The sequence below is a fragment of the Cajanus cajan genome, chromosome 5 (genome assembly GCF_000230855.2).
Source record: "Cajanus cajan strain Asha chromosome 5, NIPB_CcT2T_4, whole genome shotgun sequence".
NCBI lineage: Eukaryota > Viridiplantae > Streptophyta > Magnoliopsida > Fabales > Fabaceae > Cajanus > Cajanus cajan.
In genome coordinates, this window is record NC_138521.1 from 19,924,262 (window position 1) to 19,948,975 (window position 24,714).

The window sequence follows — 24,714 nt, forward strand, 5'->3', positions numbered from 1 at the left end:
CTTTATATTATTTATTAGTGTCAATTTAATCACACATTAATTATTTGAATTAATTTAGTCTCACATCTTTAAAATGTGCCTCAATGTTTGATTTTTCGTCCTCTCCATTTTAAATAATTAACAAATTGTCTATGTGGAATTGTTTATTATTTTTTTAGTCAGCTTTCATGACATGTCACATGACAGCTAGCATAACACGTGTCATGATAGCTAGCATGACACGTGTCATGACAACTTACTTAAAATAATAATAAACAATTCCATTAGTTAAGTATTTAAAATGAAGGAGACGGAAAATCAAGCATTAAGATACATTTTAAAGATATGGGACTAGCATGACACGTGTCATGACAGCTCACTTAAAAAATAATAAACAATTCCACGTAGATAATCGGTTAAGTATTTAAAATGGGGGGAAAAATCAAATATTGAGATATATTTTAAAGATGTGAGACTAAATTGATTCAATTAATTAAAGTAGGACTAAAATGAATCTAATAAATAATATAAGGAACAAAAAGAGTATTTTTACCTAAAATTATTTATTAGTTTATTTTGATTTTAGATAAATTCTTGTTGCAATGCTAATTTTGCTTTGTTTGGGTGTTGAAATTGATCAAGGATTTAGAAGCAGGAATGAGAGCATCGGGGTCGAATATGCTTAAACCAAATTTGGGATTGGCGTAGAAGAGTGGTCTCTCCAACCATAGTTGGGGCACTCAAAGCCAAATGTGAGCGTTTAAAATGAGTGTCAATTTTATTTGGATGGAGAAATTGAGTACAACAAAGATGCCAAATTTGCTACTAGTCATTAGTATTCTTTTGTCATAGGCCCTGTGAGCTTGGCGTTGGTGGTATTGTAAATTATTTACTGTATCTATATTCTAGTGCTTGTGAAATTCAAATTAATGAAACTTATGTTTTGCAATTAAATTTTTTTTTTCGTTTAATTATATGTTATTGTTGAATTTATAATTATTTAATTGAGAGCATACTATGAGGATCACAGCTCCAGATAAAAATATTTGTAGCATGCTACGTTGTGGGTTGTTAGAGGCTGCAACTAACTTTGGTGGTTGAATAATATATATAAAAAACTTATATGTTTGCAAGTTAGTGAAATAGTACTTGCGATAGATGTAAGAGTAATCAATGAATATAAACAATTTTTATATTGGTTTAACTCAACCATCGAGGCTATGTCTAGTTTTCAATCCAACCAGATTGAGTTCTACTAACTTTCAACAAAGTTATAAGTATTCTTTCATCAAGCCACTTCAGACTTAATACAAGTGTTCTTTGATTGACCTCCTCAAGCCACTACAAGTATTCTTTTTCACAAATAAGCCTCTCTAGGCTCAACCCCAAGTACTCTTTTTCAGACAAGTCTCTCTAGGCTCTATCCTATAACAATAGTTAAAGAGGTATTAAAAGGTTGTTGTCATCTCCTCTAGACGTGATTACAACAAAAGTTTAAGTGTAAAAGATCTTTTGAAGAAGATTTTCTATGTACGTGATTCTCTCTTGAGTTGTATGTGTTCTCTATCTTTATCTCTTCTCTTGAGTTCCAAAGCTTCTTATATATTAGTTTAAAGAGATGATCATTGCAACTTCTTAAGTCTGATTCATAAAACTACTCCGTCTTACTCCTTTGTCTAATCTAGAGAGAGAAAACATCTATTAATTGATGCATTAAATGCTTCAGTTAATGTCTTTCACCAAAATTTACATCTTTATATTTGATAGATCAAGCTACTTATCAAAGTAGAATAACAAAGTGGGAACAATAGGAAGCAAAGTCAATGTGCAGTGAGGATGCAATGCTTTTACTGCATTTTTTTGTGAGAATTGGGATCCTTATCCTTTGTTTTGATGTTTTACATGCCTTGTAGACACCTAATTTTGCCTGGGGACTACTAGAATGGGAGAAATGGTCCTCGAGGGCCCAATAAAGCACCTAAACAAACCAAGATAGCTCTGGGAGGTCTAGAAAACTCAAAAACCTAATCTGGGGTGTGGAACAACCGTTCCCAACCTTGGAATGGCCATTCCCAATCTTGGAACAACCCATTTCAAAATTGGAATGACCCGTTCCCCTTTCTAGAAAAGCTTCGCGTTGGGCAATGTTTTTGCTTTGATAATATCTCTCGCTACAGACCTAATTTTGACATTCCAAACGTTGAAGTTAAAGATCAATGTAGTGAGAATATATCATCAAATTTTCAACATGATCCAACGATTAATGAATTCTCTTGAAGCCTCGCACTAAAGCTGGAAAACACGAGTCTTATACTAGACAACGTTTTTGTTTTGATAGTATATCTCACTACAGACCTAATTTCAACAATCCGATGTTGAATTTGAAGATCAATATATTGTGAGGGTACCATAAAAGAACCAACACGATCCGAGGGTTAACAAATTCTCTAAAGGTCCTACATCGTGCTTAGAAAAAGATTTTATTTTTGTAAGATTTAGTCCCACATCGGACAATTCTCTTATTCTTTTGCCTCCTAGATGACTATATAAGAAACCCTATAGCCAAAGGATTGGACACTTCAAGTTGCATAACTTCCCCCCTCTCTATATAAATCTTTGAGTGATAGTGTGACTTTTTGTAGAGCAAAGGGTTTCCAAAACGCGTCATACGCGCATTTGGGAAGATTCCCTTATAAGAAGCTTAATTTGAAGGTTTTAAATTCTTCTCTTTTATTTATTGTTTTATTTATTTTATTTTATTATTGTTTATTATTTTATTTATTATTTCATTTATTATTTTATTTATCATTTTATTTATTATTTTATTTATTATTATATTCATTATTTTTCTTATATGCAATAAATAAATAAATAGCCATGTAGATAATATGTATTTTTGTCTTATAAATAATTAATAAAAGGGGTAAACATTCAAATTATTATTTATTATTATGCTAAAATCGTCATGGGTTACCAAATTAGGACATTGTAGGGTGTCTTATATCTTCCATACACGTAATCGAACCCCGAACCTGATTCTGGCTATCAAGGCCATAATTAACTTTTGAAAACCTATTCTTTTTTTCCAATATTTTAAGTAAAATATTGGTGGTTGTTCCTTTGGACTTTTTTCAAAAATCATTGGTTAGGGATTAGTCTGATCTCTTGGCATTTCCTAATTGATGAGATTTCCAAATGAAAGTCCAAATCATCTGTGGATAAGATCGGATTTTTTTGGGTTCTGACATGCCTTTATACACTTTTAATAGAATGTGAGTTCCAAGACAATGACTTTTGATCTATTAATGTATAAAACATTCATGTGAAAATTCAAACATGTCATTCATAATAAATAATGAACATTAAGAACATGAAAATAGTTATGCTTCGTCTAATTTGCTTCTCTTACAAATGTTACTTTGTCTTATATAGTTTGAAACAATAAATTTTTGAAAATATTTTCTTGCTGAAAAACATAGTGCTTGTTATCATTAAAAATTACGAAAAATGAGGGACCTAAGATCGGTTTTTGACTTAACACATTATTGAGAAATATTATATATTATCGAGTTAAGGTTAAGGTGTTTGGGGGAGGAAATGTTGAGGAAAGCGCTACATGGGAATTTGAGAGCCAAATGAGAGAGTACTATTTGTTTTTATTCACTTTAGGTAATTTCGGGGATGAAATTCCAAAAAAAAAAAGAGGGGGGAAGAATTGTAACACCCTATGTTTTTGCTATTAGATTAATAATATTTTTGTTAAAAAATTTAAAGAGTTAAGGTTATAGGACATTTATCCCTTTTTGGTATGAATTGAGTTGCTTATGGGTTCTTATGGAAACCCTAAGGGTATGCATTGAATGGTTATGATATGAGTGGTTAATCAAATTGTATATAATTATATGAAATTTGTGTCTTATGACAAATTGTTGGATGAGAAATCATTGAACATATGTATAAATTGAATTCATAATATGAAGGAGTCTGTGTGACATGCATCATATACACGTAAATCAACAAATTGACAAATTATTTAATATGCACTGTGCATATCTTGAGATTGGTACCACATACATGCAAATCGAGAGTTCGTACTATTGCATTCCACATTTGCATTTGTCTGAATTACTTATGATTGATGCGTTGTTAATGAGTGATTATGTTGGTAGTGATAAACGAATAATGGTGATAGTTGATTGTTATTATCATGCTATTGTATAAATAAAATATGGAGTGTGTTTGACTATCTGTTTCTTATTCTATGCCATAAGCTAGAGTGAGAAGTTTTCTCTCTCCCTTGTGTTCCATGTCTTGTCTATATATGTTATTGTAGGCAATGCTCATCAAGATCTTGGTGATGTCAGTGACGAGACATAATTCTTGTTTTAAAAGTGCTCTAATAAGACATGTGACATCGGAGTTTAGATTAGGATTAGTTAAAAATTGGTTTATGTTAGTTATATTGAGTAACTGATTTTATTTCCCTTATAATTTATTATTTCAGCTGAGTTTAGTTTGTGTAAAATGTGATACCTCTCTACTTGTACGACTTTGAGTTCATTATTACATCAAGATTATTCAATTTTTATATCATGTTATATTGTGTGATGTGTATACAAAGATAAAGGGTGTCACACTTGTTGATTTTATTAATATTATTAAAATTTATTTTGTTTCTATAGTTTAATGGTATTTATTAACACTTTTTATTTATTTATTTTGAATGAAATGAAATATATTATATTTTTATCTTTCTTAATTATAAGGTAATATTTTTATTTCTTTATTTTTTTTTAAATTTTGTATTTAAATAATTTTAACTAAATTTTCAATTTTTTAAAAATAGTTTAAGTTTCATCAAATGCAAATATTATTATATGAAAAAATTGTGTATATATGTATTTAATTTTTTATTATCTTCAAAAAGTAATTAAATCATAAGAAATTTAATGTCATATTTTTAATAAGATTTGAGTAATTAAATATATTTAATGAGGTTATGTTAATAAAAAATATTTTTGTAAATATATTCAATAATATGCTATTGTAACCAAATATGAAAACCTTAGATTCTCAAAATTCTTATATAAATATTTTTAGGAATGAGTAACCAAACAAATTTTAGCATTTTCATAAATCATGATTTCGGGATTTATAATTCTCATAATTATGATTTGTGGTATAAAAAGTTTTCTTTCCTATCAAACATCCCTTAAAGATGATAAGTCAAATTTCAAAATTAGTTATGGACAAAATCAATAGATATTTCATATCAATAATATAATAATAAAATATTTTTATTCATTAAATATTTAAATACTTAGATCCATTACGCAATTTGAACTTAGAGATTGAAATAGCAAAATTGATGTAGTTTACTAGTCAGAAAAACAATTAACCTTTCATTTTCTTTTTCTTATATAACTACTTCCAAACATGTCCTCAAAATAAGAGAATTCTAAAATCCGTACTTTCTTAGTGAGCCGAGAATTGACAAAGTCATGTACTAGTTTGAACTATGGTTGGTTTCTCTTCATTCTTTTTATTGTTTTTCCAATTAACTGTAACTCTTATAAACTTGCACTTGCATAGTTGTACATAATATAATTAACATTATGCAATTTGAACTACGTTCTTAGTAATCAGACAACCTCTATGGCTAATAGGAATTGACCCAGAGACAAGAGAGCTTGGAAAGCATTGAATAGAAAAGAGACGAGACAATCCATTTTATATCACTATTATACAGTACCAGTATATGCAACAAAGAGAGAACATGCAAGAAGCTATTGTGGTTAAACAGTAACAGAATGATTACACCTAATTGGTTATAGTTGTCAGTTACATAGTCTAATGCCCAACTTGAATTAACTATGAGTTCTGTTTTGCACACAAAAGCATATTAACGCACTCTAGTATAACAAGTATGAATCAATGTAACTGAAGTTTACAATCTTAAACTTCATCTCCACTCCAATTATTCTTAACCTTTGGACCTGTGGGTCCTTCCTCTCCCACCACCTCACTTGGTAAACTCTTCACAATCTTTTCAAAAGCAGATTTTAGCTTTCCCGGCAACATCTTCTCAATCTTTTTCAACTCATCATCTATTTCGTATTCAATCTTAGGACCCCATTCCCTAAAGTAGTTCAGCCAAGGAGGCTCTACAACTGTAGAACCCAAATACTCAGCAGAAACCAATTCAAATTGTCCCATATCCATCACATTGTCACCTTTAGCAGTATCATTCCTTATACCTATGTCATCTTCCCCTTGTAGATTAAGGCCAGCATGAGGGTATGATGCATGACCATGCAAAGAAGAATAGAATAGTGGTTTGTTCCCACCACTTTGGAACTCAATCTGAGATGAATCAAACCATGTACCCTTGCTGTGTTGTGAGAAATAGACTTGATATAGTTCACCATTGAAGTTGCTTACCCTTAGTGTCACATGCTCCCAGTCACCAACATGTTCACCTATCTTCCCCAATTTAAGAGTAATGAACTTAACTTTAGCTCTTGAAGGCCCATTGAATGGGTAGAAGACCCATATTGCAATGTCAGTGAAGGTTCCTCCGAGCATTGGCTTCACATGCACATAACTTTTAGCACTTTGCAAATCTCCTTTTTTAACCCTCTCTTTGTTGGCTGCATCAACAGGCAGGTCCAGCCAATAGGCACCATCGGTGTTATGATCCTGAGGGAGGTTAGTGCCATTTGGTTCTATTGTGACAGGATTTGACTCTTGCCCTTTCTTATATAGTAGTGCCTCATTGGAGAAAAACCAATTCACAGAAGATGGTAAGTATTCTTCATCAGGGTGCAAGCACATAATTGGAGAGTAAACTTGGAGTATTGCCTTGATTTGTTGTAGATTAGGCATGTGTTTTGGGATAGCATTGGTGGTTTTCAAACAAGCAATACTTGGAGGGTTGATGGTGCTCCCATTTTGAGCAATAAAGGTGCCTACGCTAACACTAGGAGCTTGGATTCCTCTATTGTTGGGTCTAACATCATAAACACGGAAGCTTCCTGATTCCCAAACCAATGAACTTGTTTCACATTGGTCAGTGAGGTCTGATCTGACACACCTAATTTTTTCAAGGGAAGGCTTGTTTGGTGTGTTGGTGACAACATGGCCCAAAGCTTTGTACCCATCAGGTGATATTGGAAGCCAAACATAGATGGGACCATCTTGACTAATCTTCAATGATGCACTGTTCCATATAAGTGTGTAATCAATTGGTTGCTTTAAAGTGGAGTTGTTTATACTTTTAGATACATCTTTTGCCACAAGAACCCATCCAAAAAGAGGCTTGTTGTTGGGTTGACAGTAGCTACCCAACATATAGAAACCTTGCGGTATTCCTGATGGTTCAAACATGGTGAAACCTTTATTGTCAGGTCCACCACCATAGGTGCCCCAAACTTTGTTGAATGTTGATATTTGAGACACTTGCAACCCACCTAGATCAATTATTCCACTTGCAAAATCACCACCTGCATGTACCAATCATAATTATGCATATACTAGATTTTTTTACAATAGGAGAAAATATGATGAATCACATTATGGATACCTGGAGGCCAAGATGAATTTGATATAGGTACAGGAAGCTTGAATATGGTATCAATGGGGAGAGTTTTCTTTTTCTTGAAGAAATTCTCCTCACTTGTGGTAAGAAAATCATTACCCATTGTTGAGTTTTCCATTAAAGAATGGATTTCAAATTTCAATGTATGATTAATATGGCTATTAGAGAATAATAGAGGTTTTTGCAAGAGGTGTAGTATATTCCTTTGAGGATAATTTTGAACGAAGAAAGATCTTCATATATATATACACAAAATGTAAGGGTTGTTCCTAGGATGTGTCGTACAAGGAAGCTAATTTGGTTACATAGACAGGCTTCTAAACATTGTTGAACTTCACTTATACACCAAGTTGTTTATTAAACAAATAACTTGCTTGACTTCTTTATCTTTGTATCCCTTTTCATATGGTTGATGTTTTATGGAATTGAAACTCTACAAGTTCATCCATTACGGATTATCAAAAGAACAAGCATATGCAATACATAAAAAACCCGTGACTTTGTCACGTAGAGCTAAAGGTTCCTTTTGTTTCAAACTAATCTTACAGTTCAAGTTAGCTGCAACATCAAATGTGAAAGCAATTTTTTTTGAAACAATTTAACAAGGAACTATATTTAGCAAAATGGGTTTTGAGTGGAGATTTTTCTAACATAGCTTCGTTTGTCTCCCTGTCGAGTTTCTTTACCTACTAGCTAACGTTGCTTTATTTATTCCCAGATGTGGGAATATTCTGCAGAAATATAGTCCAAAAAGTGGGGACACAAATGATGTGATTAATTGCAGATAAAGTGAGCCTGGAATGCTAACTACATTACGAGTGTTGTTAAGTTAAAAAATAATAATAAAAAATAGAAGTAAAATAACTTTTTTATAACTTAAAATTAACTTATTCATATTTTTTTTTTTTTAAAATAATTTTAGGTAAGTTAACAAGAGAGAATTTTCACACATTAACTTAAGTTTTTTAGCTCATAATTTTTTTCTTAAAAAATCTTTTTCAGAAATACTTGATTAATAATAGGTCAAGGTTGTGTACAATTATTGATTATTGTGTAAATTGCAAGGGGGCAAAGATGATGTGATTTGACAATCACCTGATGGCTACTTGCTTCCCGTAATGCCAAAATCATCGATTGAAGATTGATATGTTGCCACCAATAATATTTGAGAGCACTATTAATATGCTTAAAATTTGTGAATGTCTATGAAGATAAAATCTTGGGAGATATATAGTTTTAGTTACTATTTTAAAATTTAAATTTATAATCGTTGTTTTAATATCTATATATATTCTAGAATTTTAATACTTTCGCTTTTAAATTTATTCAGCTCTCATTTTTTTTAATTCCTTTTCTTCCTTCATCTTTGTACTTTTTCTTTTTAATATTTGAAGGGATTTGTCAAAGGGATAATCAATATGAAATCGTAACAATAGATAATAGCATACAATTCATTTTATTTGTAGGTTCTATAATTTCTTAGATGGCCTCAAAAGAAAAAAAGAATAATAATAATTTCTTAAACATGACCCTGCTTGCCCCTGCACAACATAGTGCTCTCTTTGTACCATCTCTATGCTTCTTTATATATCCCGATATTTTCTTTTATCGATTTCCACATCCTTTCACAAATTTATGTGAATAGTTTTGTTAAAGAAGCAAAAGAAAAAGGTACGTGAAACCATGAAGATCTTAAAAGTAGATAAAATTAGTATAAATATTAATTTTAATGATTTTTTTTTTATTCTTGCATGGAAATAGCAAAACTTAGAAGATTGGCAACAACGTTTAAAATGTCCGGGAGCAAAGTTTAGAACTCTAGTTATATATTGGAGGACAAAATCTAGCTATATAAAACAAGAACAGTGATATTTTGTTTTTTTTCCTTGGTCTCTCATTTTGACTATTTTCTTCAATTATTTTATTCTTCTTTTTTAACTCTTTTTCTTTTAATTCATTTTTACTATTTGTGGTAAAATAGCAACCTTATGAACTTGAGGAGGAGTTAAATCAAATATAAACAAAGTCTCGTATTATTAGAATAAGAAGATGAACATGAGTTATAAACACACAAAATCTTTATTAGTATGAGGTCTTTTAAGTGTGACAAAAAAAAAGACTCTATAAGAATTTAAGTTTAAAGTTAACAATACCATACTAATATGAAGATATTTATGGATTCTTGGTGAACAAACAAGATATCATACACCTTATATAAAAAAATTCTCTCCACAATCTATAATAAAATATAAATGTAAAATAATTCATTAGTTGTATCAAAACTCATGATTGAATTAGTTGACCAGTCTAATATGGAGGTTGTGGATCCATGATCCCTAATATAAAAATCCTCCCTAACAATGTGGAGGTCATGTGGTGTGTCCCATTTATATAAGCTAGGTCAGGCGGCTTATGTTGTAGATGTGAGCCAACAATAGTGTATTTATTTAAAGTTCATTAGCATATTTCATTGAATGACAGGTTAAGTCTTTGTTTAAGGAGAAAATTATTAAAATATAAATAAAGTCTTATATTGTTAGAATAAGAAAATAAACTTAGGTTTATAAACACATATAAAGTCTTCATTAGTATGAAAGCTTTTAGGTGATAATTAAAAGCAAATTCATGAAAGTTTAAATTCAAAATATATAATATATCATACAAATGTGAATATTTGTGTTAAGTTCTTAAAAACAAAAAGGTATCATACATCTCTTAAAAAAAACCTTATCAACAAACTACGTCAAAATACAAAACAACCCCTCATATTTAGGAATAGGAGTAACACCATTTCGGATTTTGGAGGATGGAGGTAGTTTTGTTCCGATGGGTTGAAGGTATGTTTACTTTGGAAAAATTTGTCATTTTCAATAGGGGTGTAAGCAGGTATGAATAATTTGTGAATCTGAGTTGATCCAAATCAATACAATAAGTTTAAATCGATTTTTTTTAATGTTCGAGTCAGATTCAATCCAACCCCGATCAAAACTCGACATTATATGGGTCGGGTAATGAATTTTGTGTTTTCAATCTGTTACTCGATACAATCCGATCATATATAATCATAATAATATTTATAATAATAATTATTATTATTATAGTATTTAAATGATCATTTGTTTAAGATAATACTTATTGTTACTTTTAATTAAAAATGAGTTTTGTGTCTTAGGTTGATTGCATTGTAACAATATAATATATTTTTTTAAAATTTTTATTTTGTATTAATTAATGTTGATCTTTTGAGTTGATAATAATGTAACAAATTAATAAATTTATTTTAAAATCTAGTTTGTATAATTGTTTGCCCTATAGATTGATAGCATTGTATTTATAACAATATATCTAATGATTTACATATATTTTAAAATATTCAAATTTCATAAAAAATAAATAAATATAATTATATTGATTCGATTAATCCAATTCAACCCAACCCATTTGTGATTGGGTTGGATTGGGTAGAGTTTTAAAAAAAATTATAAACCCAATCCAACCCTACCAGTTAAATTTTGATTGGGTTAGATAATGGATTTATCCAAGCCCGACCCAACTTGATCCGCATCCATTCCTAATTTTTAGGGTTATTGATTATTCTATATAATGACACTTGGTAACAAATAAAAAAGAATTTTTATATAAGTAAATTCTATAATATATTTTACCATAAATTTTAATATATCTTTCAATAATTTTAAAAAAAATATATTTCTAAATTTCTTAACCATTCACTCTAACATAATTATTATAGTTTAATTTATTTACATTATGATTGCATATAATTTATACATCATCAATTAATAAAAAATAATTATTGATATAATGTTTACGATAATTATTACAAAACTCAAAAATACAAAAACTATTTACACAAACTATTAGCATGACAAGCTTTAGACATATTTACATTGGTTTGGATATTTCACACACTCTCTTTGATGAAACTTAATAAAAATTACAATTTTGTAATTTTGAATAAAATTTCACCAACATGCAAGTGACATGAACATATTTCAGCGTGGTGCAAGAACTATAGCTATTTGCATCTCCAGGGCGTGAGTGTGAGGCCCATTGAAGTCACCGGAAGCGAACTCCGGCGAGCGGTGGATGAGCGCGGGCGAAGGCGTGGCATTACTCCGGCAAACGGGACAGTTGGAATGTGAGTAGAGCCACATATCTATGCACGCCACGTGGAAAGCGTGCATGCACTCCGGCAGCGTCCTCAACTCTTCACCCTCTTCGAAGTCTCCCAGGCACACGGCACACGTGCCATCTTCCTCCACGTCACCACCGTTATTCTTCTTCTCGTACTTGTGGGCTGGGATCAGGTGCGGCACCACCGTGTTCCCTCCCGTGCTCCGCCCTTGTTGTTGTCGTTGTTGTTGTGCATTTTGGTTGGTGACGTGGCGCTGGGTGCGACAGAGGATAATGAGATGGTAAATTGTGATAACGAAACTTGCTGAACCCATCGCAATTAGTAAGGCACCAGTTTTGCCACCACCCAACGGATCCATAATACTTTGCTACCAAATGCCTTCATTAATATTGCTATATTAAAGTCTAGGAGGAAAATGGGTATCCACCAAGGAATGCCTTAGGTTATGTACAATCATTTTGTTCTTTTGTATGCTAACGGTGAATGCGAGGAATTCTTATTGTTTAATGTCTCTTTGTCTTTAGGTTCTCACCTACATGTTTTGTATTAACTCTAATGATTATCGTCGTTCATTTTTTATTCGTTTAATTTTTTTTAACCATATTATCATCATTAATTACGTGCATGTACGTGTATAGTTAATTATTTGTATGTGGATAAAAACAAATAAACATGTTTATTATAACTATTGATGCCGCAAAACGATTAAAACTTATTTTCGGTGTCTACCTTGAGCATATACGCAGTGAAAACTTGTTCCTTTTGTCTATGATACTCTTAACATACATGACGAAAACTTATTTTTATTGTATATCTTGAACACGAGTAATGGAAATAAATTTTTATTGTGTTGGTTGAGAGGTGTAATAGGAATCCATGCAGTTGGTTGAGCTTGTAATATGAATAAACCTGATGTACTTGTACATAAATCACTTTTTTCAGGTGAATCTTACAGAAAACCTGTTGCTTTCAACCATATGGGGGGCAGAATCAATACTGATGTCATGCAACCCCGTCATTGTTGTGCCTTGAACGACAACCTCTAACCTTGTAATCTAGAAAATGGGCTTCCACAAGTGTTAAACAACTTAAGTAAACTTTTCAAGATTCTGTTCAATCAAATCATTAGCCACGGATCCTTGATTAATATCCCCCAGCTCAGTAACTCTACTCAAGTAAGCTTTGAATTAAACCACCCAGAAAATTTAACCACTGACAACATGTTCTGATACATTTGGTGTATCAATCCATGGCCAGGTTTCTGGATAGAGGTAAGCAGCCAATGGTAATCTGACAATGTTGAATTAGATAATGGCTCTAGAAACTCGCACCTGTCTAAGATATCTGGTGGAGGTGCTCCGTTGACTAAGTTGCCATTTAACCTTGGCCTACCCTTGTTTAACTCCACGGGGACATTGGTTGAATGACCTTGAAGATGGGAGGGAGAGGCACCCGGAATCACCTCCTGCTTAAAGGGGAGTGCTCTTGCAGTTTGCAGACAAAACTCTATCCACTGATGGATTAATGGTGATGGTCCCCTGATGCGTCCACCAATCTTATTTGTTTGAATCCTAGAGGCAGCAGGTATTGCCTGGGAAAACAAAAACAAAGGTTGAGAAGGGAGGGCAGACAAATGTCAATGCCTAGTGTCTAAGGAAATAAAATTATTGACTAATTTTTTATAACTATGTTATTGGAGTGAAATATCCACCGACAAAATTTATTTACTTTGTTGATGACTAATTTTTACTGAAAAACATGAGGGACCACCTTTAATTATTGACTAATTAAATAGGTACATCTGAATCTCATTTGAATAGTTTATAGAAAATTTCCCATTGAGAGGATTTCATTACCAGTTTCCAGATACCGTATTAAATCATTCTACATAATAATTCCTTAAAACCATTAATCTAACAGATAAGAACCTGAAAAGGCAAAGATAACAGTTTGATTAATACCCAAAGATCTGCCCATAAACTTGCTCCTGACTTTGGAACTACGACGGCAACATTAGATAGGCGTTTAGCAGCAGGAATAATATCACTACTCCATCCAACAGCTACCCACACATCTCCAACTCCAAAAGCCTTTAAATAGTTTGAACTATCAAAGAGTCGGACCTTCAAATACATAAAATGAATAGCAACTTAGACTATTGTTTAGTAAAACATAAATGAAAAAAATTCTGTCAGGTATTGATTTTTATAGTTCTCCACCTCTATTCGGATAAAAATTAAAAAAACAACAGCAACAGTTGAGTGATCATCCAGCAACAATACCTGTTTGGCTAGCAAAGCCAGATTATGTTTAACAGCATCTCTCCCACCATTAACTTCTGCGTTGATATCATTTGTATTGTAGGAAGCCCCCATGTACTTCAAAACTGCACCAACAACTTCCCTAGGAGAATCAACCATTGAAATTCTCCCTGCAAGATCAGGCCTCCACAGATCTGCCCAGTCCTGCAATTTCAGTTGACAACTTGACATACTCTCACAATTACTCCAAGAGTTTTCTAGTATCTATTAAAAACAACTTACCTCTATAGGAGCCAACTTATGCTTTTGAAATTTATTTGTCTTGTAAGCTATTACCATGCAGCCCCATCGATATGGAGCAGCCCATATATCACCTTTAGGATCTATTTCCCCCTCACAGTTCCTGCGTAAGTATACCTGGAACTTTGTTAGGTAACGTCACATATACTATCAAGAGACAATCCAAAAGGATAATAACTAACTCAGCATTGTATATGCTATAATTAACATATGTAAAACAAATCAAGGAGATATATATACTAGGTTCTTACCATGATGAATATCAATAGGCGTTCAAAAGGAACAATAACTAACTAAACAATGTATATGCTAGAATTAACCTCAGGCATATGCAACAAGAATCAAGGTGATATTATACCAGGCTCTTGCTATGAACATTCCAAAAGGATAATAACTAAACATTGGATATGATATAATTTACCTCAGGCATATGCAACATTAATTGAGGAGGTATACATATTAGATTCTCACTTGATGCTTTGTTATAATCTTCATTAGCAAAGTTAATTTATTTTTCTAATATGTTCTGTAGTAAAATTATGTTTTTGTAATAAAAAGAAGGTATAGTGATGTTACTGCACCATGCAAGCAAAAGCTTGTTATGATTAATATTAAGGTTGCTATCAAGAAATTTATTGGTCAGTGTGTTAGGATACTGGGTTTTGGCCTAAGCCTAACAGCTGGCCTGAACACCAAATGAGTTACAATTACTGATGTGGCTAGTTGGTTAGGGGAGGCAATGTAGTTATAGGGAGGGGACAGAAGGGTCTTCCCTTCTTACAATTGATTCAAAGGCTTTGTGAATCTGTAGTACAAATGTTACATAGCTCACAAAATTCTCAATCTTCGAAGTGGAACTTTATATTTCGTGGAGTAAAGGCAACTGCTACCATTAAAATATCAATTCAAGATTGCCTAAAGTTGATTGATATTGGGTTCGAGAGCCAACCTTGAGTTTTTCGGTACTCTGGACAAAATAAAAAAATAATGCCCCAATAAATATTGGAATATTACTTATGACTCCGATTCCCAAATCTAAAAGTGTAGACATACAAATAGTTAAACACATAGTTGCATAAAAAATAACTAAACATACAGTACATTCATACAAGATTATGAATTACCGTTAGAGTCCATTATGCATTGAAAAAATGGATCAATAATGATGTCATATCGCAAAGAAACTCGCAACAGTGAGGTGGAGATTTATAATTAGATTTGCTCATAATTAGATTTTGAGATTTCAGTTGAATAAGATAGGTCATGATTTAAAAAACAAAAATAAAATCAAAGAAATTAGAAATAAAGGGAAATGGAGAAAATTAAAGGCAACTCCTATTTATGATTTTACATTAAGACTTATGGAAGTTTACACTAAAAAAGAAAAAAAAAAGTGAATGACATATCACACTTTCCTCTTTACATTTAATATTACTAATTTATTTTTTAAAATTATTAGTAGATTTTTTTTACTATAGTAAAAAAAATCGATTATTGATTAATTATTCATAATTAATTTACTTTCTCCAATAGATTTCTAATAATTTAAACATGTATTTTTATATTATTTACACTAAATAATTATTTTTGGTGTCCCTCCAATAATGGGGCCCTAGGCGGTTGTCCCACCAACCCGTGCTCAGGGCTGCCATTGTTGGGTTCATTGGCTGTTTAAAATATTGAGGAGCTGGTTGTCTGTACTATAGGACCTAATAGAGTTAGAGAACTAATTGCTATGCTTGCATCATTTGATTATGGGAAAGATGGTCACTTGCATCTAGTGAGAGAGGGGGGTCATTCACATTTTTGAACTGCTCATGCGGATGATATGACTGGAGAAAACAATGAATGGGTTCTATTGCAGACAGTTGTCAATAATCCTAATATTTTAATGTTTGAACACCATTTTGCTATAGATCTTCTCATTTGTCACGGTGGGTTTGATATAATTTGTTTTGAAGTTGACACGTTGAATACTAAAATGCTAAAGGTGGTAAGATTTCTTTCAAAGGTGGTTTTACTTGCTTCAGGTGGAGCTGGACATATTTATCCTAAAACTACAAATCCTCAGGTAGTTGCTGAAGATGAAATAGCCATGACACACTGAGCTCAAGATGTGATTTTCAACATGGATTTTGTGCAGTTCCACCCAACTGACTTAGTTGATGAAAGGTTTATTAAACCAATCATGCATAGGGTAAATGCACTTTTGATATTTGAAGCTATCATGGGTGATGGAAGCATCTGTTAAGAATCTCTTCTCGAGAAAGGAAAAGAAGAACAGAATCCTAACCAAGATCAGCACACCCACACAATTAGACTGAAAAAACTGAATGACTTTTGTATTGATTATGAACAAATTTCTTACAAGAACCAAGGCATACAAGTATAACCCCAAAAGGAGCACTCTCCTTTTCACATTGGAAACTTCCGGTTAATACAAATTTTACCAAAAACTCTCTTAACTAAACAATAGAGGTCTTATTTAAAGAGTTTACAACAGAGTAACAGATTTAACTAACACTCTTGATCCAGTCAGCTTACATTTACAATACGCCCTTTTCATTTTTTCTTTCTATAATAAACCTGTATTCTATAATAAACCTGTATAGGTTTCTACTGCTCTCTAAAATCATTCCTTACAGCATCCTTCATAACTAAGGCATGGAAAGGTTTATGCTGGTTACCATTGGTCCTTCAATCTTAATAATACCTCATTCATTGGAAGCAAGCGATCACTTTTTAGTTTTTATTAACTGGAATAAGGATTTCTCTTTGTGTTGTTAAAACATCTTGGGAAACATGGGGGAAAAACTTGAATCCATCTAGTGTCTATATTCAACAACACCCTATGAATGAGCCTATTGTTCCAAATTTAGCTGGTTTCTTATTTGACCCAGGTGGAAATTCTTATACTTTAGGATTTTAGGTTGCGTTTAGTTAAAGAATTTAGAATTTCAGGGAGTTTTAAATTTTAGGAATTTCAATTGCTTCAAAAATTTTTTTTTTTTTGATAAAGCAATTAAAATCCTTCATTTTCAAATTTTCTTGTTTGGACAAAGCAATTAGATTTCTTCATTTTTTATTTTGATTAAATAACCAACTTTTTATTTTTAAAACTTCATATTTGAACAAAATAATTAAATTTCTTTTATTTATAAAATTTTTTATTCATTATAAAACAATTATTTTTATTTATAAATTATATTATTTAAATAAAATAATTAAAATTCATATTTGTATTTTATTTAACATAAAATTAATTACTAATTGCTAGCATAAGTCTATAGCAAAGACCAACAAATTGCTAGCAGTAAATTATTAACAAGTATAAATCCAATTTTCCAAGTGATTGTTACTAACTATGTACGGTGTATCACACATTGATGTACTACCCAAACGTATAGAGGCTTCGTGTGACTTAATCCTTCTCTAATTCCTGTAAAAAAAATAATTTGAGAACTAAAATCAACTTAAATCATACTTACATTACATATATTAAAAACATTTTATCCAAGAAAAATATTTAATTAGTTCTGCAAATCATCTTTAAAATAATAAAATTTTTGTTCTGGGACAACTAATCTCTTGAATCATGAATAATTAATATAATTATAAGCAATTTCAGAGTTCACTAGCAAGAACTTGCATGGAGTTCTTCTATTTTATAATTAATTTAATATAATTTATAAGGTAATAACTAGTTATTTAATTGTACAACAGAAACTACTTTTTTTTCAAAACAACAATTTTCACCACACAATCATCCAAGACAACAAATCAAATGCCACTTTAGTACAACAACTTCAAGTTGTAAAGGCACCAAATGCATACAAATGGAAATTAAATTACCAAACATATGAACACAAAAAACACTAGATTAGAGAATAAATCAAATATGAGAAAAATCAAAGATAAACAAAAAGTAAAACACATATAGAAAACCCTAGATATAGAAGAAATCAGAAATTACAATAAAAAATTAGAGAGAAACGAACAGGGATCAACTTAACAAAATGTGAGATAGAGCTTGAGCAAGAATGCCAAGATATTGAACAAGAGAGATCAAATGAGAGAGAGACTCGAGAAAGAGAGAGAGACGTGAATGTTTCAAGCCAATGAGCATGGAGCAAGAGATCCAAGCCACTGAGCACGGAACAACCTGAGAGCAAAAGTGACTGAGAAATGTTGAAATTCTTTTGTTTTAGGTGGAACTTGAAATTCTGTAATTTTATTTCATTAAAATTCTAATATGAAATCCTAAAATTTTAAATTCCTTTCTAATAAAATATCCAAACAGTAAATTTTATAACAGAAAATTTAAAATGCCTATTTAAATCACATTTCTAATTTAAAATTCTTTACCCAAACACACTATTACAGCTTGGTCGGCATGCTTCATGAATCATGATATGGGACCGTGAAGGAAGTTGCTTTCAATGGCTACAAGTCCCTTATCCAATCCAAGCAAGGCAACTTCTAATATGGAACTTCAAGAATACTTCCAGTTATGGTTTGCAATGATGAATTTGTACTCTGAAGGCAGTTTATTGTTTTTATCCTTGAGGGCAAGGCTGTTCTTCCAGTGGCAGGTAATGTTAGGATACTGGGTTTGGGCCTCAGCCCAACAGCTGGTCGGAACACAGAATAGGTTAGAATTGCTAGTGTAGCTAGTTGGTTAGGGGAGGCAATGTAGTTATAAGGAGTGGGGGAAGGCATGAAGAATCTTTTCTGTTAGAACCTTGAGAAGTTGGGCAGCAGAGAGCCGTCTCTTCTCTGAGGAGCATTAGCTATGAGATTATAGGGGTCATCTCCTGTAATAGTTCTTTTTCTGATGAATAATACTTTTGTGTTTTCTATTAGACATGGTTCCTTTCAGAATAATAGAACTACAGATAATAGTGGTACTTCTTTGTCCAAGATTACAGCCTTGTTTGGTTAATTTTTTCCACAAGCATTTACAAGATGAGAAAATAATAAAGTAAAATGCATTAAATTTCTCCCACAAGTTAAAAAGTTAGATGAGAAAACTTATATTAAAGTTGAAGGTAATTAAGTTGGTTTTAACTAATGAAAAAAAAAATTTATTTAACCTTTTCATTTTCTTCTTTTGTTCGTACTTATGTTATGGAAAATTTCATCCCAACAGAGCCTAATAGTACTCTGTTTCACTTTTTTATTTTTAGATACGGTTATCCATTTTATGCTTCCTCAGAACTGCAAATGTTATCTCTTTACCGAAGCTCTTATTTAGGTTTTCCACCTTTTATCCCAAAATTATTTTTTTTCTTTGAAAAAAAATACAGAAAGAAAACACAGCTACAAGAAAACCTTATCCCCATTAGACTCTAGAGTTAAGATCTTTCAGTAAAAACCACTCTCCCTGTTAGATCAACAAATAGCAAAAAGATTATTATATTAATTATTAGGATAGAAAGGTCACTGACTATCATCGAATTCAAATGGAAAAAGGAACTGTTACCTGAATGAATGGAGCAACACAAGACAGAGAAATAAATAACCCCAACAGATTATTATATTCTTTTGTTGTTCAGTGATTTTTTTCTTATTTTATTTCAAGATTTTTTTATAACAATAATTTTATACATTAGATAGATAAATTTATGCATAATTGATATAATTGTTTTTAATATCTCATTAATTTTAGCTATAATTATTTGATTTCAAGTTATTTTTTTTTTAAAATATGAATTTTAAGTAAATTATTTTATTTTCTTATATTAATTATAGCAACACTAATTATTTCATTTGCTATATAATTTTACAATTTTACAACGTTAAATTTATCGGCACAATTTTAATTGCATTAATTGCTTTCAAATAGATTTTCTCATTTATTTATGTTAGGTTTTGAATTATTTTTAATTTGTTAGATATATTAATTTAAATATAAAATAATTTTAACTAAAGATCAATATTCATTCATGTGTTAAATTTTTGCCTCCAACCCCCCCCCCCCCCTCTAACAAATTTTTCTGGTTTTGTTCCTACCTGTGGTAGTGTGTTGCATCCTTTTTTCACTACAGTTTTCTAGCTCCCCCCATTTTTCACTACAACCTTATCCATTCCATAGTAAACTTTCAAGACTCTTCGGCCATTCACAGTCTTAGGCCCACTTTCAAATACGTCACATAACCAAGTGTGCACAAGCACTCATACAACAATGATGTCTTGGTTTGCCCCTATATGGTTTTCAAAATAAAGATATTCATTTTTTATACATGCTTAATGATGTACGCAGACACATCAAATAAAGTTGAACTAAGTTCAAGAAATCAATGCTTTCGTCATAAAATAAGCATAAAACCAATCCTGAGAGACAAGTTCGAAGGAGAAGAAATACAAAATGTAGTGTTACCTTCCATTTGTCATCTAAGCTTTTAAACCATTCCTGATCTTCTACATCTCTAATTGGCTCAATAAAAGCTTTTTTAATAGCAAATTTGAGCCATGAATCGCCAATACCAACAATATCTGCTGCCAAAGCAGATGCTGGGCCAATTCTACCTTTAGTAAAGGGAATTGATAGATCAGAAAAGATATTCTCAAGACTTGCATAATACTTCACGTTAAACTTCATCCTCCTCCCTTGAGAATTTATGAAGTCCTAAAAGTGAAGAAAAATTTAACATGACAAACTATAAAATAAGTTACTGCAAATCTAAATTTATTTTTTTAGCAACTATAAGTTGCTTGAAATAACATGGTAGATTCAAAGGAAGCTAGAGGACGAACTAGCACACCCATTCAAATGAACTGCTAATTGATGCTTGAAAAGAGTTTATAACATGACGCACTATAGTATTTTAGAGAAATTTTGAGCAAACAAAATCTGGATGGGGAAAAATACAGAAAGACCACTCCCAGGAACCCACAAGGAGAGAAATAAAGTGCAACCAATAAAATAACAAGTTAATTAATCACATAAAGCAGGTTAAGGAATATGTGTCACAGACCTTTATCCATGAAGGAGGTATGGAGCTGCGTAGAGCAACAACTTTCAGAGGAACAGTCAAAGCAAATGTTTTAGATTTCCAGGTATTAAAAGCTTCTTCTAATTCCTTGTCTACAACAGTTTCTTTGTTGTCTTGTTTTCTTCCATCATGATCATCTGCGACCATTAAACCACAAATAACAACATCAGCGAAACCTTTTACAGAGTTTCTTTTATTTTGATAAAATATCATGGATATCATCCTCCAGCATAAACCTCACAGACGAGAAAAAGAATAATTACGTGTGTATGTATACCCATAACCCAAGATAAGTGCTTATCATTATGACTTCGCAAAACAAATGCCAAAGCAGTCAAAACTCAAGAGAAATGATAGGTAGTAAGCACTATTGGATTTTATTTTACTTTTATTAGTAGGAAAAACTACAATGACAAAAATGAGGATCAAACATAAGGCCTCCATTAGTCCAATTCCCCACACTAGCCCCATCATAGTGATAGCGCTATTAGAATTTGACCAGATAGGAGACCCAGAAATAATCAACTTCCTTAATAAATGAAAGCAGCTAAAATAAATTATGAAATATGAAAATATAGCAAAAAGGAAAGAAAAAATTAAATTAAAAAAAAAAAAAAAAACACCCAAAACCCCTTCCCATCTTTCGTTCAATTTTCATATCTCTCCAATTTCCTGGTGTCACTCCTGAGTCCTGAGGCAGCATATTTCTTTTAAAGAAATAATAGATTTTCATTTCCCCCTCATTAAACAAATTCAGTAGGATTTAATTTCAATCAATGTGAAGGTTTGCAAATGTAATCTAACAATACCGCCAACTTAAAGGGAAGAAATTCCGCTTAAAATCTATGTTTCGGTGAAACTGTTCCTTATAATTCCTGCTAACATCAAGGAACCAAAGGTGCATTATCCTTCTTTTTTTCAAAATATTTTCGGCCGCCATTTGAATCACACTATCACGGGGACATTTTCCGTAATTATTAGGGAAAAAACATCATTCGTCGTTACGAGAGTTAGATAGAAAGCTAAATACCACACCAGCAACCACCGAATTCAACTACAATTAGCCATAACACAAACAACAATATATCAGAACAGAGAGTATTGGAACGCTTTCAAACCTTGAACAACATTTTTCTCCTCCTGAACCGGTGGAGAACCAGCGGGTAGAGCCGCCGCTGGCGGCGAAGAGGCCAAACAGAGGCGAACGCCGAAGCAGAGGAACATGACGGCGGAGACGGCGACGCGCGCATAAGCCTTGAGCGGTGGCGTCTGTGGACGTTCCTGGCGGTCGGCAGCGGAGGCTGTGGGAGACGCCGGCGAACGGTGCGGCGGAGTCCGGCGAGCGGAGAATGCAATTGCGGCATTGAATCGCAGAAGGGGTTTGGTGGGGATTATGAGAAAGGAATGACAATAAGGGTTTGGGAAGAGATAAGGGTAACGCAGTGAGTTCAGAGAGAGAGGGAAATGCGTTTGCAGCAACACGGGCATTGTTGAGAGACTCGAGGGAAGGCCAACATCTACACTGCACTTCCTGATAGGCAAGAGTCAAACAAAAAGTTCATGTACATAGTTTAGATCAAACCAACACAAAAATTGTGTCCATCTATCCTCTTTAATTCAATCTAGGAATAAAAAGAAGCAATTTTAATCTCTAAATTTTTTTAAAAAATTATAAATAAATTAAAAAGGAGATAATTTTAATAGATGGTTAATAATGGTTATTTAGAAAATATTAACAGTTATTTAATTATTTTTCTAACAAATAAGAAGTATAATGATTTACTAGAAGTAAAAATAAAAAATAGTTATTTGTAGTATATTTCTTTATAATAGGTATAGATGAGAGAGAGAAAAATTTTATTTAATTAATTTCAAACATTTATTATTTTATAAAGAAATTGTTAATTAAAAATGAGAGGCTTATCTTTATCTAAGTTCACACAAGGCACTAGAGTGTGTGGTGTCAAATGTGAGTTAAGCAGAAAGCTCTCTATTTATTCAAGGTTGGGTGTGGATGTTGTCATGCTATGTGCAGGAATGTGGGGCACTCCCTATCTTAATCACGTCGGGCACGAGTGGTGTGACATCGAGCGTGGGAGAGACAGGGAACTCCCTACCTTAGAGATGTCTGGCATCGGGTATGAGTTGTCTAATGAGAAGTTGTTATTTAATATGTTGTTTTACAATTGATTGATGGTGACTGAGTTATATAATGTAAAGTTGATTGTCTAAGTTGTTTGGCAACTTATGATGATATAGAAAGTAGAATATGATGTGAAGTTGTGAGCCGTTTTATAATGTCTTAAGTTGATTTGTAAAGGTGTTTATTCAAAGTTGTGAATGTTGCAAAGATGTGTTGTTTAAGTAATATATTGTAAAGTTGGAAGTTGAATGTTGTATGGGTTGAAAGTTGTTAAAGTTGATAAGTTGAATGTTAAAATATGATAAAGTTGTTAAGTTGACATGCTATAGATACGTGGGTTAGATATATGTTTTCACTACAATACATAGAAACTAAAGGAGAGTTAAAGATGTTTTCAAACTTCATATCCTATTGTGCAAATATACATTGTTGTGCTTTGAGAACTCGATTAAACCTTCAGCAAGTAAGTTGACCTCTAAAAGAGTAAGTTATTTTTTAGTTGTCTCTTCTAAGTTTTATGTGATATTTGTATGTAGATAAGGTTAAGGCACACATGTATAAAGCGACAAACCTAGTAAAGTATTGAGTTAAGGACTTAATATCTAACCTAGTATCGAAGGGTTGTGGTTTTTGGAAGATAGGTGGTGGGCTAATCTTATAGGTAGCTTAATATTATAGACTAATATCGTAGTAGAACCATACCTAAATTGTTCTATCTTGATATAGTACCATACTTCCTTGTTTAAATGGTGAAACTTGAGAAGTCAATCTAACTTATACTAGTCGTTATTTCTAGCCTTGTGCTAGCCACTATTTCTAGCCTTAGTGTCATGTCAGTTGTTGTATCTAGTATTGTACCAACCATTGTGATTCAATAGAGTAAAATCATTTAAACTACTCACCATAAGATGTTGGATATCTCTGTAGTTAACATATGTAATGACGTATTAAATGATATATATATGTATATATGTTGTTATGATGAACATGCTATGAGATGTTAAGTTATTATGATAATGTTGTCTTGTTGTGAATTGAATTAATATTGAATCTTTTTCACAAACTTATCCTATGTTTTCCTTGTGAATGAAACTGTGATGATTATACTTACTATGAGAGTAAGGTATCACATCGGAAGAGGCTAAATTTTTTATTGATAACTACTTTTATGTAGTCAAATTTAATATAGACGTCGATCAATATTTAAATTTATTTTACAACTGATATTGTATTATAATATATATATATATATATATATATATATATATATATATATATATATA

At 31.9% G+C, this 24,714-nt stretch overlaps 3 protein-coding genes across 4 annotated transcripts; all 3 read right to left on the minus strand.

Annotated features, from left to right (window-relative positions):
* Positions 1-5,679: 5,679 nt before the first annotated feature.
* On the minus strand, positions 5,680-7,796 carry LOC109792052 (hypothetical protein At1g04090). Its single transcript, XM_020351435.3, has 2 exons — positions 7,562-7,796; positions 5,680-7,481 (listed from the first exon to the last, which is right to left on the minus strand). The coding sequence occupies exons 1-2, from the start codon at positions 7,692-7,694 to the stop codon at positions 5,935-5,937; spliced, it is 1,680 nt and encodes a 559-aa protein (XP_020207024.1). The 5' UTR covers positions 7,695-7,796; the 3' UTR covers positions 5,680-5,934.
* Positions 7,797-11,081: 3,285 nt separating this feature from the next.
* LOC145958264 (uncharacterized) lies at positions 11,082-12,430 on the minus strand. Its single transcript, XM_083075073.1, has one exon. It carries the CDS (start codon positions 12,088-12,090, stop codon positions 11,590-11,592), a length of 501 nt encoding a protein of 166 aa, XP_082931199.1. The 5' UTR covers positions 12,091-12,430; the 3' UTR covers positions 11,082-11,589.
* A 166-nt stretch (positions 12,431-12,596) lies between these two features.
* Positions 12,597-22,882, minus strand: LOC109792045 (uncharacterized). Of its 2 annotated transcripts, XM_083075071.1 has the most exons (7): positions 22,407-22,881; positions 21,271-21,425; positions 20,673-20,921; positions 14,276-14,410; positions 14,015-14,197; positions 13,694-13,855; positions 12,597-13,323 (listed from the first exon to the last, which is right to left on the minus strand). In XM_083075071.1, exons 1-7 carry the CDS (start codon positions 22,774-22,776, stop codon positions 12,904-12,906), a joined length of 1,674 nt encoding a protein of 557 aa, XP_082931197.1. In that variant the 5' UTR covers positions 22,777-22,881; the 3' UTR covers positions 12,597-12,903. The 2 variants fall into 2 exon arrangements, with proteins under 2 accessions (XP_082931197.1, XP_082931198.1); XM_083075072.1 differs by lacking the exon at positions 20,673-20,921 and having other exon boundaries at positions 22,407-22,882.
* Positions 22,883-24,714: the final 1,832 nt, after the last annotated feature.